This window comes from Neoarius graeffei, chromosome 4 (genome assembly GCF_027579695.1).
Source record: "Neoarius graeffei isolate fNeoGra1 chromosome 4, fNeoGra1.pri, whole genome shotgun sequence".
Lineage (NCBI taxonomy): Eukaryota > Metazoa > Chordata > Actinopteri > Siluriformes > Ariidae > Neoarius > Neoarius graeffei.
The window spans coordinates 6,083,794-6,105,041 of record NC_083572.1 but is presented as its reverse complement, the minus strand read 5'-3'; the positions used below and the strand labels follow the sequence as shown (position 1 = coordinate 6,105,041).

Genomic DNA, 21,248 nt, shown 5'->3' with positions numbered 1-21,248 from the left:
ACCCGAACCTCGCGGGAGCGCGCGTAACTAGTGCGCGCTTCCTCCCCCTCTCTCCTGAGTCTGATTCAAACACACCGACCGGGCACGCGCAAAACAAGCCCCGCCCCGTATTACATTGAGGCCAGGAGAAGAACAACATGGAGTTCATTTCATTTCCCTCCAGATGTCTATAAAACCTTCCAGAAATTTAATTCTAGTTCTGAAATGTTCCTGTATTTTCAGGCGTGTGTTTGTTTCCCTTCGTGAGTGCTGTAAAATTGGTGTGAATTAGATTTTAATTTCACAACCTGTCTGTATAGAAAATGGTGGTTAAAATACAAAAATAAAGTCATTTTGACGTTATAAATGCATACTGGAAAAACAGTTATATTTAATCTCTGTGTAAAAACTGTGCAAAAAAAAAAAACACTTCAAAATCCTGTTCGAGTTTGCGTTTCTAATTGGCAGAGATGCTGCTGTCAATCAAACTCAGTGGGCGGGACTATTGGTAGAGGTGTGTGTTTAAGAGGAAGTGGACTTTTGCGTTTGAAATTTGGCAGCCATTTTGAACATGTTATGCATTTTACATGTTTTATGTTTGTTTGTTTTTTGCAAAAGACAAGAGCAAAGATGATTTTCTATTTAATAGTTTTCTGATTCCTGGGGAATTTTATATACACGAATTAAAGTGTATGAAGGTGACACCGAGGCTTTTTTTTAATATAAAGAGTTTCTTTTATACATAAAAGCCCTTAAAGTCGATCCATCCATCCATCATCTGTAGCCGCTTATCCTGTCCTACAGGGTCGCAGGCAAGCTGGAGCCTATCCCAGCTGACTACGGGCGAAAGGCGGGGTACACCCTGGACAAGTCGCCAGGTCATCACAGGGCTGACACATAGACACAGACAACCATTCACACTCACATTCACACCTACGGTCAATTTAGAGTCACCAGTTAACCTAACCTGCATGTCTTTGGACTGTGGGGGAAACCGGAGCACCCAGAGGAAACCCATGGGGAGAACATGCAAACTCCACACAGAAAGGCCCTCGCCGGCCACAAACCCAGGACCTTCTTGCTGTGAGGCGACAGTGCTAACCACTACACCACCGTGCTGCCCGCCCTTAAAGTCATGAACAATAAATATCAAGTGAAACTCATCTCATCTTCTTCTTTGGTTTATTGGCAGATCACGTCTCTTTGGTGCATACCGCCACCTACTGTACAGCAGTGTGTAAAGGGACTTAGCAGACTATCATGGCTATCTGAAGTTTAAGAAAAAAAAGGATCCTAGATCCTTTTAATTAAACCTGTATCATTAAGATAAATAAATAAGGATTTGATCCTATCTCTCTGCATTCCTTCTTCCTTAAGGATGTTTTCTATTCCATTATCAGCCTCTCTTTCTCTCCATTGCTGTCTGTGTTCTGTGTATTTATTGCAATTAAATAAAACATGAACTACATCTTCTAGAACATGACATTCACTACATAAACCATTACTCTTCCGTATTAACTGCAGAGTGTCATTAAGACCTGTGTGACCCAATCTTAGTCGACTATATACCACCTCTTCCCTTCTGTTGAGACCTGATACAGTATTATCCTTTTCCCCCAAACATTTTCCTGGATCTCATGATAATGCCTTGCATTGAATTCTACCTTCCATTCATTTTGCCATTTAAGTAGAACTTCTGTTTTTATTTTAGATTTAGCTTCTCCCTTCCCCATTGAAATATTAATTTCTATATGTTCTTTTTCCAGCATTTTCTTAGCAATTTTGCCAGCCACTTCATTTCCTTTAATCCCAACATGGGACTATATACCACCTCTTCCCTTCTGTTGAGACCTGATACAGTATTATCCTTTTCCCCCAAACATTTTCCTGGATCTCATGATAATGCCTTGCATTGAATTCTACCTTCCATTCATTTTGCCATTTAAGTAGAACTTCTGTTTTTATTTTAGATTTAGCTTCTCCCTTCCCCATTGAAATATTAATTTCTATATGTTCTTTTTCCAGCATTTTCTTAGCAATTTTGCCAGCCACTTCATTTCCTTTAATCCCAACATGGGCTGGAACCCAACAAAACTGAACTAATAATCCAAGGTTCTTAAGATTCAATAAAACATGTCTTGCCTCTATTATCAAATCCTCTCTTATTGAGTTTCCTGTTTCAAAGCTGAGTAACACTGCCAATGAATCAGTACATGTGACAGATCTTGGTGGTTTGACTTCTTCAATCCATCTCAGAGCAATTATTCCCGCTAATTCTATAGAATATATTGACAAAAAGTTGCTAAGCCTATATCCATACTTTTTGTTGAATTTGGGAATATATATATATATATATATATATATATATATCTCCCAGGGCGGCACGGTGGTGTAGTGGTTAGCGCTGTCACCTCACAGCAAGAAGGTCCTGGGTTCGAGCCCCGGGGCCGGCGAGGGCCTTTCTGTGTGGAGTTTGCATGTTCTCCCCGTGTCCGCGTGGGTTTCCTCCGGGTGCTCCGGTTTCCCCCACAGTCCAAAGACATGCAGGTTAGGTTAACTGGTGACTCTAAATTGACTGTAGGTGTGAATGTGAGTGTGAATGGTTGTCTGTGTCTATGTGTCAGCCCTGTGATGACCTGGCGACTTGTCCAGGGTGTACCCCGCCTTTCGCCCGTAGTCAGCTGGGATAGGCTCCAGCTTGCCTGCGACCCTGTAGAAGGATAAAGCGGCTTGAGATAATGAGATGAGAATGAGATGAGATATATATCCCAATTCCACAATGCCCATCTTGTGGACCTTTTGACTCATCTGTAAATATTTAAATAAAACCATAATATTTAGATATAAGATGTCTTTGGCTGCATTCTGAAAGGCTTTGTTCATTAGGCTGCTCTGCTTTTTCATTCAGCAGTTCTAAATCAATGGATGGAACAGGTAGCACCCATGGAGGAACTGTACTCAACACAAGTGCAGGGCTTAAGTTAAAATCTTTAATTCCATATTCTACCCCTATGTTGTTAATATGCCATCCAAAACCAGAACTCTTTGAATGGTATTCCCAACACTCAGAACTGATACAGCAAGATTATTTATGCTCCCTTTAAGTCTCACCCAGTACGGTATGTTAAGGACAATTTATCAAATCTTAGTTTAAGTGGGGTTTCTTCAGCTTCTACTAACAGTGCACAGGTAGGAGTTGTTTTGATAGCTCCTACAGTAATCCTTAAACCTTTAAACTGAACTCTATCAAGTTTCCTGAGAGATGTTGCACATGCAGAACTATACACTATGCAACCATAATCTATGGTTGATCTGATTAATGATTTATAAATATTCATCAGTGATTGTTTGTCTGCACCCCAAGTACTGCTCAGAAATCATCCTCATAAGATTCAATACTTTTTTTACACTTAGTTTCTACATGTGCTATATGCTGTTTCCATGTCATTCTTTCATCCATGAAGATATTTAAACTTACACTACCGTTCAAAAGTTTGGGGTCACCCAGACAATTTTGTGTTTTCCATGAAAAGTTACACTTTTATTTACCACCGTAAGTTGTAAAATGAATAGAAAATATAGTCCAGACATTTTTCTGGCCATTTTGAGCATTTAATCGACCCCACAAATGTGATGCTCCAGAAACTCAATCTGCTCAAAGGAAGGTCAGTTTTATAGCTTCTCTAAAGAGCTCAACTGTTTTCAGATGTGCTAACATGATTGTACAAGGGTTTTCTAATCATCCATTAGCCTTCTGAGGCAATGAGCAAACACATTGTACCATTAGAACACTGGAGTGAGAGTTGCTGGAAATGGGCCTCTATACACCTATGGAGATATTGCACCAAAAACCAGACATTTGCAGCTAGAATAGTCATTTACCACATTAGCAATGTATAGAGTGGATTTCTGATTAGTTTAAAGTGATCTTCATTGAAAAGAACAGTGCTTTTCTTTCAGAAATAAGGAAATTTCAAAGTGACCCCAAACTTTTGAACGTTAGTGTATTTACCCTTTCAAGTGGTTGGTTGTACAACATTATTTTGAAGTTCTCTGGGATCTTCTTTCTGGTAAAAAAAATTACCTTAATTTTTGGTAAAGAGAATTTAAATCCCCAATCTATTCCCCATTATTCTAATATTTGCATTTCTTTTTGTATGCTATCTATTATATATGGGACATTACATCCCCTTTTCCATACAACAGCATCATCTGCATACAATAGTCCTTCACCTCCTTTCTCAAATATGTCATTAATCATTATATTAAATAGAACAGGGCTTATAACGCTCCCCTGGGGAATTCCACTTTCTACCATATACCGTATTCTTCTGACAATCCATTGCCTACTCTTACCCTCAAAGTACGATGTGTCAAAAAGTCTGAAATGAAATTGAACATTCTCCCATTTATCCCAATTTTCTCCAACTTAATTAATAGGCCATCTCTCCACATGGTGTCATAAGCTTTTTCAGTATCCAGAAAAACAGCTGCCATCACCTCCTTCATAACTAAAGACTTTTCAACCTCATTATAAAGTTTAACAAGAGCATCAGTGGTTGATTTACTCCTTCTAAATCCTGTTTGATAGCTTTTAAGCAAGCATTTATTTTCTAAGAAATAATTCAGACAACCCACTACCAATTTTTCCATGAGCTTTCCTAGGTGTGAAGTTAAAGCTATGGGCCTGTAATTACCTGGGTTACTAGGGTCTTTCCCTGGCTTAGGAAATGGAAGAATTGTTGCCTTTTTCCATGTTTTAGGTAATTTTCCTTCTTTCCAAATTTGATTAAATAACTCAAGCATCTTTTCCAGTACAACCCCGATTCCAAAAAAGTTGGGACAAAGCCCAAATTGTAAATAAAAACGGAATGCAATAATTTACAAATCTCAAAAACTGATATTATATTCGCAATAGAACACAGACAACATATCAAATGTCGAAAGTGAGACATTTTGAAATTTCATGCCAAATATTGGCTCATTTGAAATTTCATGACAGCAACACATCTCAAAAAAGTTGGGACGGGGGCAGTAAAAGGCTGGAAAAGTTAAAGGTACAAAAAAGGAACAGCTGGTGGACCAAATTGCAACTCATTAGGTCAATTGGCAATAGGTCATTAACATGACTGGGTATAAAAAGAGCATCTTGGAGTGGCAGCGGCTCTCAGAAGTAAAGATGGGAAAAGGATCACCAATCCCCCTAATTCTGCGCTGACAAATAGTGGAGCAATATCAGAAAGGAGTTCGACAGTGTAAAATTGCAAAGAGTTTGAACATATCATCATCTACAGTGCATAATATCATCAAAAGATTCAGAGAATCTGGAAGAATCTCTGTGCGTAAGGGTCAAGGCCGGAAAACCATACTGGGTGCCCGTGATCTTCGGGCCCTTAGACGGCACTGCATCACATACAGGCATGCTTCTGTATTGGAAATCACAAAATGGGCTCAGGAATATTTCCAGAGAACATTATCTGTGAACACAATTCACCGTGCCATCCGCCGTTGCCAGCTAAAACTCTATAGTTCAAAGAAGAAGCCGTATCTAAACACGATCCAGAAGCGCAGACGTCTTCTCTGGGCCAAGGCTCATTTAAAATGGACTGTGGCAAAGTGGAAAACTGTTCTGTGGTCAGATGAATCAAAATTTGAAGTTCTTTATGGAAATCAGGGACGCCGTGTCATTCGGACTAAAGAGGAGAAGGACGACCCAAGTTGTTATCGGCGCTCAGTTCAGAAGCCTGCATCTCTGATGGTATGGGGTTGCATTAGTGCGTGTCGCATGGGCAGCTTACACATCTGGAAAGACACCATCAATGCTGAAAGGTATATCCAGGTTCTAGAGCAACATATGCTCCCATCCAGACGACGTCTCTTTCAGGGAAGACCTTGCATTTTCCAACATGACAATGCCAAACCACATACTGCATCAATTACAGCATCATGGCTGCGTAGAAGAAGGGTCCGGGTACTGAACTTGCAGCTTGCAGTCCAGATCTTTCACCCATAGAAAACATTTGGCGCATCATAAAACGGAAGATACGACAAAAAAGACCTAAGACAGTTGAGCAACTCGAATCCTACATTAGACAAGAGTGGGTTAACATTCCTATCCCTAAACTTGAGCAACTTGTCTCCTCAGTCCCCAGACGTTTACAGACTGCTGTAAAGAGAAAAGGGGATGTCTCACAGTGGTAAACATGGCCTTGTCCCAACTTTTTTGAGATGTGTTGTTGTCATGAAATTTAAAATCACCTAATTTTTCTCTTTAAATGATACATTTTCTCAGTTTAAACATTTGATATGTCATCTATGTTCTATTCTGAATAAAATATGGAATTTTGAAACTTCCACATCATTGCATTCCGTTTTTATTTACAATTTGTACTTTGTCCCAACTTTTTTGGAATCGGGGTTGTACTTCCACAGGTAGTTTTCTAAACATAACATAACACAAATTATCACTTCCTGGTGAGGAGTATGCTGTATTAGCTACTGCCATTTTCAATTCTGACATATTAAATTCATTATCAAGTATACAGTGGGTACGGAAAGTATTCAGACCCCTTTAAATTTTTCACTCTTTGTTTCATTGCAGCCATTTGCTAAAATCAAAAAAGTTCATTTTATTTCTCATTAATGTACAATCAGCACTCCATCTTGACAGAAAAAAACAGAAATGTAGAAATTTTTGCAAATCTATTAAAAAAGAAAAACTGAAATATCACATGGTCATAAGTATTCAGACCCTTTGCTGTGACACTCATATTTAACTCACATGCTGTCCATTTCTTCTGATCCTCCTTGAGATGGTTCTACTCCTTCATTGGAGTCCAGCTGTGTTTAATTAAACTGATTAGGAAAGGCACACACCTACCTGTCTATATAAGACCTTACAGCTCACAGTGCATGTCAGAGCAAATGAGAATCATGAGGTCGAAGGAACTGCCCAAGGAGCTCAGAGACAGAATTGTGGCAAGGCACAGATCTGGCCAAGGTTACAAAAGAATTTCTGCAGCACTCAAGGTTCCTAAGAGCACAGTGGCCTCCATAATCCTTAAATGGAAGAACTTTGGGATGACCAGAACTCTTCCTAGACCTGGCCGTCCAGCCAAACTGAGCAATCGTGGGAGAAGAGCCTTGGTGAGAGAGGTAAAGAAGAACCCAAAGGTCACTGTGGCTGAGCTCCAGAGATGCAGTAGGGAGATGGGAGAAAGTTCCACAAAGTCAACTATCACTGCAGCCCTCCACCAGTCGGGGCTTTATGGCAGAGTGGCCTGACAGAAGCCTCTCCTCAGTGCAAGACATATGAAAGCCCGCATAGAGTTTGCCAAAAAACACATGAAGGACTCCCAGACTATGAGAAATAAGATTCTCTGATCTGATGAGACGAAGATTGAACTTTTTGGCGTTAATTCTAAGCGGTATGTGTGGAGAAAACCAGGCACTGCTCATCACCTGCCCAATACAATCCTAACAGTGAAACATGGTGGTGGCAGCATCATGCTATGGGGGTGTTTTTCAGCTGCAGGGACAGGACGACTGGTTGCAATTGAAGGAAAGATGAATGCGGCCAAGTACAGAGATATCCTGGAAGAAAACCTCTTCCAGAGTGCTCAGGACCTCAGACTGAGCTGAAGGTTCACCTTCCAACAAGACAATGACCCTAAGCACACAGCTAAAATAACAAAGGAGTGGCTTCGGAACAACTCTGTGACCATTCTTGACTGGCCCAGCCAGAGCCCTGACCTAAACCCAATTGAGCATCTCTGGAGAGACCTGAAAATGGCTGTTCACCAACATTCACCATCCAACCTGATGGAACTGGAGAGGATCTGCAAGGAAGAATGGCAGAGGATCCCCAAATCCAGGTGTGAAAAACTTGTTGCATCATTCCCAAAGAAGGCTGTACTAGCTCAAAAGGGTGCTTCTACTCAATACTGAGCAAAGGGTCTGAATACTTATGACCATGTGATATTTCAGTTTTTCTTTTTTAATACATTTGCAAAAATTTCTACATTTCTGTTTTTTTCTGTCAAGATGGGGTGCTGAGTGTACATTAATGAGAAATAAAATGAACTTTTTTGATTTTAGAAAATGGCTGCAATGAAACAAAGAGTGAAAAATTTAAAGGGGTCTGAATACTTTCCGTACCCACTGTAGACCCTGTTTCAAGGTCGTGATTATCAAAAATACGCTTACATCGCTTGCCAAAAGCTGTTGCTGCAGCACTGATCCTGTTATTAATTTTACGGTCAAGGGAACCATCACAGAAATTTCAGGTTGGGTGGTGATTGGGATGGTGGTGTCAGAGGCAGGTCGACACATAGCCTCTGTTTTAGTGCAGTTCAGTGATAGTCCGAGTCTTTTGTAGGCTTCTGCAAACCAGCTTCTGAGTATGAACAGACTGCAGCATCATCAGCACAGTGAAGTTCCACAACTCAGGCTGTAGACACCTTAGTTTTAGCTTGCAGACGACGTAGGTCAAGATTGTGTAAGGTGCTCAGAACTCACATTTCATCATGTGATTTTTTTTTTTCCAGAAGGCTAATTTGCTTATTCCAAAATATCAGTATCACTAAAAAATGTCATGGTAAATAACACACATGATGGCGTAGCGTTGAGCCTCTCAAGCTCCAGGGTTCCTGGGACAGGCTCAGGATTCACTGACCAGGATAAAGTGCATACCACAGATGACTGAATGGACTAATGCAGGTATGTAACAACAGAGGCAGCGCAGCGTTGCAGTGGTGAGCACTGTCACCTCACAGCAAGCAGGTTCTGGGTTCAAACCTGCTGGTCGACTGGACTTTCTGCGTGGTGTTTTGCATGTTCTTTCTTCTCACCATCTCAGATGAGGTCAACTGACTAATCTAAATGGCCCATAGGTGTGAATGGCTGTCCCTCTGTGTTAGTTCCACAATAGATCAGCGACCTGTCCGGGATGTACCTCACCTCTTGCACAATGTCAGCCGGGATTGGCTCCACACGGAGCCAATAGGCCCTGTCCACATGGCAACGGATTCAGGTGACTCCGATACAATTGCTTATCGTTTAGGCCTGGTGTCCACACGGCACCGGCATTTTGGGTGCCCAAAACGCAATCTTTTTGAGAACGGGTTCCAGAGTGGAAAGATCTGGCAACGTTGCCATTGTGAAGTCGTCTGGATGAGTAGAACAGATTTGTTTACGATGACGTCACAACCACATGTGCTTCACGCTGGGTAGAAGTGTAACGAACTCGATGCGAGTTGTCAACAAATCCTATAACTTGGTTCATGAAACGCGCTTACAAAATATTTTCACTGTGAATATTTATTGTGTAATGGTGCAAAGTGAGAGAGAGAGAGAGAGAGAGAGAGAGACTCTGCCCTTAGGGCAGAGTCAATCCCGCCAGCAAAAATAGGGAAAAAAAGGAGCGATCTCACCTCTTCAGATGTTGGTTTAAGTCCGACAATACATTCCTCAAAAAGGGCGTAGAGGAGCAAATTAATCCATCAACATGTAGCATTCAATTTATTCCGGACCATTAAAGACGCCGCCTTCCGCGTAGAATCATACGTCATCCTCGCCGCCATATTGGATAGGTCAAAGCGGAGAATAAAGATTCATGTGCTGCGTTTAACTGTACCAACAGGTTTACCGTCCAAACGAGATCACATGGGATTACCTTTCACAGGTGAGAAACATCAAATTAATCAATCAACGTGTAGCATTCAATTTATTCCGGACCATTAAAGACGCCGCCTTCCGCGTAGAATCATACGTCATCCTCACCGCCATATTGGATAGGTCAAAGTGGAGAATAAAGATTAGCTGCGTTTAACTGTACCAACAGGTTTGCCGTCCAAACGAGATCACATGGGATTACCTTTCACAGGTGAGACTGGAAAAATACTTTTCATTGTATTTGGTCATTATAATGTAATTTTACGAACAGATTTTCCTGACTTTGTGGCTAATATGAAGTCTCGCGCATAATAGTTTATGCGCATGCGTCCTTACTTCTTCTATTGTTCTGGTGTCTCCGATGGGACCGTCTTACAGCGCCCCTAGAGGTGTGGCATGTGTATTGCATCGTTTTCAGCAAGCGTTGCGTTGCCATATGGACCTGATATTTTACTGATCGTTGCCCATTTGGACGCGATATATTTTTAAATAACATCTCGTTGCCGTTGTCGTGTGGATGTAGCCTTAGGCTACATCCACACGACAACGGCAACAAGATTTTTTTTTTTAAATATCGTGTCCACATGGGCAACGGTTCAGTAAAATATCATCAGGTACATATGGCAACACAACGCTTGCTGAAAACGATGCAATACACATGCCACACCTCTACGTGCGCTGTAAGAAGGTCCCATCGGAGACACCAGAACAACAGAAGAAGTAGGACGCATGCGCATAAACCCCTTCTTCTGTAGCATCAGCCACATAAAGTTTTGATTATTAGTCAGTAGCGTAAAATAGTATCTATTGTCTAAGACACTTATTTATATTTCATATTAAAATGTCTATGTAAATTAATACATAGAAAGTCTGGCCAGGCGCTGAACGTTCTTCTGCCTTCACTTTAAGAGAAATTCAGGGCGAGCATGAGCCTAGGTTCTTCCCTGTCACTCACCCTGTCACTGTCACACGCACACACCTTCTCACTCCCTATCCTATGGATATAGTCCCTTTAAATCACGTGCTCGTTTTTTGAATGGAGATGCGGAAAGAGGAATGAATGGGGGTAGATGGAAGCCAGTACGCCAACATTCTGATATCCTCCAGAATTCTTTAAAGGGATAGTTCGGGATTTTTGACATGAATCTGTATGGCATCCCCATCAATAGTGTCGTGCAAACACACTGACTTACCCCCGACAGCATCCTGTGAGTCCAGTTCTTGTCCAGTTTTGGTCCAGACGAAAGTAGTCCGGCAAGTTTGTTGGGGTCACGAAAGTAAAACGTTTTTCGTCTCAAAACAGTATGTGTTCAAAAGAGTGATATATTTGCATCACAAAACCGTTGCCAAATAAAAAGTCAGACCTTGAAATCGCTTGGCACTATTTTCTTTCCCTTCTTATCACTGCGCGCTGCCGCCAGGTGACAGCCACGGCTGTTTCATTCATTGTTTACTGCTAGCAAAGTTAGCGACAACATGTCTGACTACGACAGCGACGTTGAAAACATTGACTTCATCTCACAGCCAAAGGGATATCTTTATGAACCCGAATATACAGATGAAGAAATTCGCCAGATGGAGTTAGAACGGGCAGAGAGAGAAAGGGTGGACAGAGAAGTGGAAGAAGGTGAAGCTGGAGCCGCAGCTGGAGCCGCGAGACACCGGGTGACCGACAAATGGTGGTGTACTTGTTCCAAATGTGAAGTAATGCAGACAGAGGTGGAGTGCTACTGCTGCCACGAATGGGATCTCATCATGCCACAGATGCAAGACCTTTCAATTGACGAGGAGGCCAGCGTGCCAGCTGCTGTCTGCATCACAAACCACACTGACTTCCCTGCACTCCTGAATGTTGGTGTCTTGCAGACGTTTTTCCACATTCCTAAAATTAACTGGAAGAAGCGTCCCAGGCCAGCTGGACCCGATGGTCAGTTGTCTTCAGAGTAAGTGTTGACTCCTTTTTTACATGTTGTAGCCTACAGGTGTTTTGTTAGTTGAATGTTTATAACCTTATAAACTGTACACGTGATCAAGCAATGACTTATTCTGGCATACTGTATGCTTTAGTTAGTATAGTCCAGGTCATTAATATATAAAAGAAAAAGAAGAGGACCTAAAACACTCCCCTGAGGGACCCCACATTGCACAGTAATAACAGTCTACATAAATGTATGTTTTGTAAGCTTCCCCATTTTCCTTTTGCACAGCCTCCATGCATCACCCAGTCACTATGCACTGATACCATGGGTAGAACTGGGAGGATTGATATTGTCCTGTCCAATGTTTTCATTTCAATGTTACCATTGTCTTGGCGTAAATTTGGAATGTACAAATGTGTCTGGAGTTAGGATATGTTTGCTCTATGTCAGTATCTCGTAATGTCACGGGCAGATAACAACATGTCTTTCATTCATGTCTCAAAACACAACGTTGCTAGCAGCTAGCTCTAGCTGATTCTTGAAAGCCTGTCTGCTTGAAAGCATGGCGGTACAACTTTGTTCTTACCTGGGGTGCAGGGACAGCAGCTTTCTTCAAAACCCGTTTCTTCCTCAGTCCTGGGCATGAAGAAACATAGTCGTCGTCGCTGAAGTGCGCACTGCAAACACGAAGCTTTTTTACCTTTGCCTGTTTGGAGTCCACATGGAAGCCCAGAGCAACAAGCCAAAGTTTCCTCAGTGACACGTCCGTCATGGGAAAACGGTGAAATGTGTGCGGAGATTCAGCCACATCTTTGTTGCTACAGCCTGGATAGTCGCAAGTGCGCACCATTTTCACAAATATATTATTGTATAGGTTATAGAAGGTGATAAATTTGTCGCTGTTCTTGCTCTCAAATTAGCTTGTTAGCACTGCTGATCTGAACTCCTAATCACTGCCAAACAATGGGAAAGGTGTTGATTCCTGCGCAGATGTCAACATGACAGCACACAGTGATACCGAGGGAGACAAAATATAGCGCCAAATAATTGCGAGGTCTGACTTTTTATTTGGCAACGGTTTTATGATGCAAATATATCACTCTTTTGAACACATACTGTTTTGAGAAGAAAAACGTTTTACTTTCGTGACCCCAACAAACTTGCCGGACTACTTTCGTCTGGACCAAAACTAGATAAGAACTGGACTCACAGGATGCTGTTGGGGGTAAGTCAGTGTATTTGCACGACACTGTTGACGGGGATGCCATACAGATTCATGTCAAAAATCCCGAACTATTGCTTTAATGGTCCGGAATAAATTGAATGCTACACGTTGATGGATTACTTTGTTTTTCTACACCCTTTTTGAGGAATGTATTGTCGGACTTAAACCAACATCTGAAAAGGTGAGATCGCTCCTTTTTTTTCCCTATTTTTGCTGGCGGGATTGGTTTTTTTTTTTGGAAAGCACACGGGCGGTGTGTGGTTTTGGTTATACTGCTTACGCAGTGTTTGGACTAAAGACTCTGCCCTAAGGGCTATTCTCTCACTCTCTCTCTCTCTCACTTTTCACCATTACACAATAAATATTCACAGTGAAAATATTTTGTAAGCGCGTTTCATGAACCAAGTTATAGGATTTGTTGACAACTCGCATCGAGTTCGGTACACTTCTACCCGGCGTGAAGCACTCACAGTCATGTGGTTGTGACGTCATCGTAAACAAATCCATTCTACTCATCCAGACGACTTTGCAACGGCGCTGTTGCCAGATCTTTCCACTCTGGAACCCGTTCTCAAAAGATTTCATTTTGGGGCACCCAAAACGCCGGTGCCGTGTGGACGCCAGGCCGAAACGATAAACAATTTTATCAGATTCACCTGAATCCGTTGCCGTGTGGACAGGGCCTTAGAGTACTCTGGTCCAGGACTCGTGACTTGACTTGGACTTGAGCACTGATGACTTCACTGCAAAAAGTAAAATCTAACCAAGATTAAATATCTTAAATCAAGACAAAATATGCTTGTTATTTGTCTGCCAAGATAATTCTCCTTTCCAGGCAGGTTTTGTGTAAGAGTATTTCACTTACTTTAAGCATTTTTTCCCTCAATTATCTTAATAAGGTATTATAACTTGTTATTGAGATTTTATTACTGGTTATGAGTAAGTTCTGTCTTAAAATGCGAATTACCATAATTTAATCGGTTATATTAACCATGACAAGTTTGTCAAAGTCAGAATTTCTTATTTCAAGCATCTTATCCTTTCTTTTAATCTCTTAACACAAAACAGATAACTAAATTAAATGAATTGTTGTATTGTCAATCTGGCAACAAAAATAGGCTACAAAATGGATTGGTTTGTTGTTTTGATTTATTTGTCGGTCTCAGTTGGTATAAACACTTACTTAAACAGAGCACACCAATATGCCCAGATGAAATAGTCAAACTGTTGGTTGGGGGACAAAGTATCTAGCATGTTAAAATGAGCAGTACAACTTTACTTGTTTTTAGTATAAATACACTAGTTTTAAGACATCTGTGGGGTTTCTAAAGCTAGATATATTTACTTGTTTTTAAAAATCTTGCCAAGTCAAATTTTCTTGTTCTGTTGGCAGATAATTTTGCTTATTTTAAGTAAAATATTCCTAATTTTATTACTTTTTTTTGTAAGCCGGGTTTTTGCAGTGTTGGACTCATAAATTGGAGATGAGGACTTGGATTTTTTCTTTATTTTTGTAACATGCCATACTAATTTGGCATAAGATATTTATATCTAAGTACCAGTGGCAGCTGGTAGTCTTTCAAACAGGGGAGGCTGGTCGGTTACGATATTTCCAGATTTTAAAAGAAAAAACACATCAATTTTGCCCATACTCTTGCCTCTGATCTGGCTGATTGTTGGCAGCGTCACAAACTGTGAAATAACAGGTTCTTTTGGCCCATTAGCCTACTGTCCAATATACATGATGTTGGGGGGGGGGGGGGGGGGGGGTATATTTTAACATTTTATATTTTAAAATTGTGGCATGTTGTTTAAAAATTGACCTCGGCTGTGTTTTTGTTTAAAAATGTTTTCCAAATTGTAGCTGTGTTTAATTCATATCCAGAAAAACATATATTCCAATATAATATACTCAGCATAAACATTTTAAATAGATTCTATATTTTTGGTCCATCCATGACACATTACTAAAGTAGCCTATTTACTGTTGTTGATGTGGGTCACTTGCTGTTAGCCAATTCACTTTCTCGTACCAGGAGAGCTGAAAGGAACGAGTATTATTCCCTACCTTTTTCACCAAGTCAATTTGAGGTGTTGGTCTACCCCGCTCTTTAATTTTAATTTTTTCCTCGAAAGGAAGACTGGCAAATGGCTTCGCCAAAATTAAATCAGCAATGCTTGGCATCCGTGCGCAGCTTTCTTGCTAGCTGACTAGCCCCCTCAAGTTCAGTCACTCAAATAAATGACATTTCTGGAACTAAGATAGCAAACTTGACAACACTATATTTACACTTTATTTACAATGAAAATATATACAAACTAAAAAAGCTGGTAGAAACCGTATGTAATGAATGAAATTGAAATGTAAGCCGATCTCTTACAATACACCACAGCACTTGCAAATCCGCATGGGACTGAACTGATGTTGCCAGATACTGCTGACGTTATCCAGCCCAAAATATGTTCAAAACCTGCCAAAATGCACTTAAAACCGCCCAAATGGGCGGGAAACCGCCCAATCTAGCAACACTGTAACCGCTGCCTGTCTATAGTTGAAACGAGCTGTCAATCAAAGAAAATATCCGGCTGCTTTCACCAATCATCAGTCTCCTCGCGGAAACTGCCATGTCCCTCCCATGTGAGGCTCGGAGTCCGTGGGCGGGCATTTTCGCAGTATTTGTCCAATAATCGTCTTGCATTTTGAGATTGAAAAGCACATAGCTCCCAATCCACTGAGGCTGGGCTGCACCATGCGGTCACGAGGGGGAAAAACTCACGCACACATTAGGCGAACTGGGGAAAGTTATAACGGAATGATTTCGCACTGTAGTTGGGTTGAGCACATATATTTCTATGATTCTGGATCTGAAATAGCAATGTTATAAGGTCAGCTATAACATAAGCCTAGCGCAATTCATCCTACACGATGTTCGTCATTTTTAGAGGAGGCTGAGCCTCCCTCGTTGTCTTAGAGCAATCGCCCGTGCTACGTACGTTAATTTTTATACTAATTTCCTGCAAGAGAATGCACATTCACCTGTTCATACGTCATGTTGAGGAACAAACTAACGTTAATGGCGCTAAAATGCCTGGAGAGAACGCCGCTAGGATTGTCCGCTTTGCTTCAACAGACTTCTCGTGCAGTGGGAAAGAATGCCCTGCTATGTGTTCCATATGTAGAAGAACTATCGAGGAGACGACGGGGACAACCTCGAACTTCAATCGTCATTTGACAAGACTCCACCCAGAGAAGGAAGTCACACGCTATGCTCATTGCTCTGTTGATAGTGGGCGGGGCTTGCTTGCTGACCAATGAACTAGCTAGTGCTAACCCTCTCTGGTGTTATCTGCCCTGTTGATAGTGGGGCTTGTGTCGGACTCGACTCGAAATTTTCTGGACTTGACTCGGATTTGAACACCGGGAACTCGAGACTGGACTCGGACTTGAGGTTTAGTGACTCGACTATAACACTGCCTCCAGCTCACCCATGATCACAGGAAAAACACATACAACGTATTTGTATCAAAAGATTTTTCTTCTTTTTTTTCCACGAGTAACATTCAAATAACAGTACAACGGTTTTCATATTCCGATATTAAAAACATGACTTTCATTTTAACCTACATAAATAAATTCAAAGGTTTACAGAAAGCTTCTACGGAATGAACATTTAGAAGGAGTACAGAAGTTAATAACGTCATCCAGTAAGCTGTGCTATTGAGCAATCGAAATTCAGTGAAAGAAAATCATCACACAGCATTAAAGTGCAGCGTCGGGTTGAAGAAGCCATGAAAAGTTCAGTGATTGCTCAAGATGTGGAACACGATTCTGCTCTCTTTAAGCAGAATTGTCAAACTTGGCATAAGCGCTTCCTTTGCTGAGACCTGAGAGAGACAGAGAGAGAGAGAGAGAGAGAGAGAGAGAGGCACATATTTACATATAAGCACAACTCAAGGTCAGCTTTTTCACTTTTACTGTTATGGTGGAAGCCTGCATGGTTCATTCAAGGTGAACTCCAAGAGCGTTTTTAAAAAACGGCTGGAAGTATAACAAGGAAACAAAATGCCTAACTTGCTTCACAGATGTTCCACAACAATAAATAAATAGACAAAAAAAAAAAAAGTATGATGTCATTCTTTAGCGAAATACAAAGTATTCTAATTGTTGATAAATTCCTGTGGTGGAAACGGAATAAAACACTTGGGCTGTTTTAAGAAAATAATCCTTTGGTGTGGAAACAATCTCTCTGCTTCATCAAACAACCTGGTTGCTGATTACTTTCCTACAACTAGCTTATCGAATAGTTGATGTGCCACATTAGGACTCCATGCTTCCTTTTCCACAAACGTGAGATGGGGCGGCACGGTGGTGTAGTCAGCGCTCGAAACTAACGGTGTCCCGATGTCCCGGGGACCATAAAAAATGTCATCGGGACACAAAATTATCATATCTGGGACAATCCCGGGACAATGGAAAAAAATAGATCTAGAAAAAAAGTTGTACATTAATATTATTTACAAAGCCGTAACACATACGTAGACATTCACCTAATTTGTCAATTTTAATTTTAAAACGTTAACAGCGAAAAATACATAGTAGCTACACTTTCGATGCACCTGCATCCGTAGGCTACAGAGCAGCGCATTCTGTTCTAGAATCTTCGGCCGGTGTCCGCATTATATGGACTTGGAATGGAATTGCTACCGCACACACTGCGCCGACTCTTGCCAGAACAAAAATGCTTAAGTGGTTGAAGCGGACCGACCGCGGGGAAGAAACTGAAAGCCCAGACATAACGTCTCCGGGACCTTCAGGATCCAAAGTGTCATCGCCTGGTCTGCAGGCAACGCTAGCAACTGAATGAACTTAATGAACACTGTTAGACACGTTATAAAATACAACAGGAATGATGTGGAGGATATTGACGGAAGATACCGTTCAACAGAATAAGTGAGTTTTCTTGGTGTCTTTCTAGTTCAGAAAGTTTAGTCAGTCAGCAGCACAACTAGGCTCGGACCTGCCACTATGCTGATGTTGCTAACGTTTGCACCCGGCAGCGAAAGTTCATAAAATGGATAACGGAAAGTTCATAAAAATGGATAACGGTAATGGATAACGGAGAGTTCATAAAAATGGATAACGGTAATGGTGAAAATGATAAGTTGGCCTTATAAGTGCCAACAGATATTCAAGGTATATGTAGATGAAATGAACATAAAAGGGGTCTTATTTTCAACTAAAGTGTACTGCAGATGTAGGGAGTTGAAACATTTTCTGAATGAGCTAGTTGGCCCCTTTAAATAAACGGGTATCTATTCATACAGTGAGATCGCCAAAGTTTAATAAACTGAAAATGCAATAACTGTAATTTTGAAGTAGATGATGTATAGGACATGTGTCGCTTGTGTCTTGTGACTTATTGTAAAAATGATATAAAGGGTTCAAAATCGCATAGTTACAAATATAATAGCAACTTCATATGATAATATTAACCACTGGTTATTTCAGAGAGGAAAAAAATGGGGACACTATTGCTTCCATTCGGGACAATACAACACAGAATTCGGGACCACTGGGGGACACAAAGAAAAAAAGTTAATTTCGAGCCCTGGGTGTAGTGGTTAGCGCTGTCGCCTCACAGCAAGAAGGTCCGGGTTCGAGCCCCGTGGCCGGCGAGGGCCTTTCTGTGCGGAGTTTGCATGTTCTCCCCGTGGGTTTCCTCCGGGTGCTCCGGTTTCCCCCACAGTCCAAAGACATGCAGGTTAGGTTAACTGGTGACTCTAAATTGAGCGTAGGTGTGAGTGTGAGTGTGAATAGTTGTCTGTGTCTATGTGTCAGCCCTGTGATGACCTGGCGACTTGTCCAGGGTGTACCCCGCCTTTCACCCGTAGTCAGCTGGGATAGGCTCCAGCTTGCCTGCGACCCTGTAGAAGGATAAAGCGGCTACAGATAATGAGATGAGATGAGAGACAACTCTGTGAAGTGCTTACCATATTTCTGCCTAATCTCATCATGTCTCGCCATCATCTCAGCTCTCCTGTAAATTGAGAAAATGCATTCTTTTAGTCAATACACACACACATACACGTATACGGTGCTGTGCAAAAGTCTTGGCACATGGAAAGAAATGCTGTCGAACAAAAATGGCTTAAATGAAATGTTTCAACATTAAAAAATACTATAAACAGTAATCAGCGAGCCATAATAAATGAAACACAGTCAATATTTGGTGTGAGACGACCTTTCGCTTTAAAAAAATATAAAATAGTCTCAGATCCAGTGAGTGCAGTTTTATGCGGAAATGAGCTGTAGGTTTTACTGAGCATCTTACAGAACCAGCCACGGTTCTTCTGGACTAGAGCTGCGTACCTAAACGTAACATCAGGTACCGGTACAGAGGTTTAGGTACAGGTCCGGACCTGTACCTGTACCTGAACAATTTGACAAATTCTTCTGAACTTCTTTAATAATGACAGAAACATTAATAAACTGTTGACAACTTGTCAGTATCTTTATTCAGAGAAAACCGAACATAGCTAGGTTTCCTACCTCACTTCTCAGCCACCCTCTCAGTCTCACACTATAGTTAACTTGGGACAAAAAGTCATAAGTTGTCTCACAGCGAGAAGTGACTACAGACTTAACTGCGGCCTTTAACTTACACGGCAAAATTACACAAAGCAACAAAGGCCGCCAATGCCAGCAAAGGAAAAATGGCTGACCTGCTTTTGAGTCTTTTTGACCAATCAGAACGCTGGATCAGCCAAGCTCTCGCAATGCCTCGTGAGATCTCAAATCAAAGATGGCTCTGATTTCAAGTTTCAGCGCGGCATTTTCCGTCTTTTCCAGTGCTAAATTTTCGTCTTTGTGGTAGGATTTACGCATCTTCAGTCACAAAATAAGCAGATACTTGGTGTAAATTTATATATCGGTACAGTACCGGTATTTCATGATCCGGTATTTTGGACCTGTACCGAATCGATTTTCACAGTACCAGTACACAGTACCAGTACGCAGCCCTATTCTGGACACGTCTTCATTTTACACCAAAATTTTGCCAGTCGCCTTCATTATGTTTTCTTTTTTAATCTGAAAAGTGCTCGGTTATGTAATATGCTGCTCAGATACAAACATTTTTCCACCTGTAATAAAATTTACTTTTGTGCTGGGGGAAAAAAAATCCGAGTGTTAAAATGGAACTCTAAAATGTTTTTGTAATGTTTTGACTCGATAATGTAGAAATCATCAAATAGAAATTTAGAACAAAGTTTGTATGAAAAAACAATAGAGGGACGAAGACTTTTGCACAGTGTTGTGTGTTTACACACACACACACACACACACACACACGAGAAATGCACAATTTCTCAGGCAGGCATGGCAGTCAAACCGGTTTGTTCTGGAAAATTTTTAATGACGTCTAGCTTGACACTGGCATTCAACCTTTTGTTCTGAGACATGTATCCGATAGGCTGTGTGTGTGTGTGTGTGTGTGTGTGTGTGTGTGTGTGTGTGTGTGTGTGTGTGTGTGTGTGTTTGCCTAACTATGAACTCACAGAAAACCACAGACAAAACAGTCAGTTGATTTCGATGTGTGTTAAATAACTAACTAAAGGAAAAGTTTAATCAGATTAAAAAACTCGAAGCAGAATGAGATTCTGAAATTTGAGACCCTGGAATTATATGGCTTCGTACCACCATAAAGGTGAACACTTGCGTGTAAGAGAGAGAAGGGTGGTGGTGGTGAGGGAGCGCCTGTTTATTGCAGCTAGAACATAAGTGAGACCAGGAACTAACTTGTCTCTCAGATGTTCCACAGCATTAAATCTAACTATAAGCCGTTAAAACGCACGACGGTTTGTTCATTAATAAATCACACACTGTAATCGTTTTTCAAATTGCTGTGCTATAAGCAGGTATAATAACACACTCCAGTGCAATGCAATGCTATGATTACTGAATAATGTTTATTTATTCTATCCACGTTCACTGGATATCAGCAATCGCACGCTCTGATTGGCTACTCTACTACTAGGATATCAGCTCATATACCGTGAGTAGAGAAAAACAAAATGGCGGAGCGTGTTGCTGAACCAACCGAGGACGAAATAAAAATTCGACTCGAAAACAAAACCCCAAAAAAAGACAAAAAAAAGGCAACAAAATATGGAATGAAAGTATTTGATGGTAAGAACATATCTTTTTTTTTTTTTTCAAGAACTGTTATCATTATTATAGGATTTTTCACAAATTGCTCCTGTCATTTCACCGCTTTGTTTACATTCGAAGCGGAAATTATTTTGTCAGACATTTTGTATAACGTTTTTATTTATCGAATTTGCAAAAAACAAAATTACTCCGTTTCTCAAAATCCAGTGAATGTGGATAGAATAAAACAGTCATTCTACTCAATCTCGTCGTACATGGCTTCAGTGGCGGCTGGCCCATAGGG

General features: G+C 41.0%; 1 protein-coding gene across 1 annotated transcript in view; it reads right to left on the bottom strand.

The window, feature by feature from the left end:
* Window positions 1–15,071: 15,071 nt before the first annotated feature.
* Window positions 15,072–21,248, bottom strand: part of pttg1ipa (PTTG1 interacting protein a) — a 41,576-nt gene continuing 35,399 nt past the window's right edge. Inside the window, exons 6-7 of the mRNA XM_060918708.1 lie at window positions 18,787–18,833; window positions 15,072–16,680 (exon numbers count right to left, since the gene is read on the bottom strand). Coding sequence (XP_060774691.1) covers window positions 16,634–16,680; window positions 18,787–18,833 — 94 coding nt within the window. The 3' untranslated portion in view covers window positions 15,072–16,633. The remainder of the gene's footprint in view (window positions 16,681–18,786; window positions 18,834–21,248) is intronic.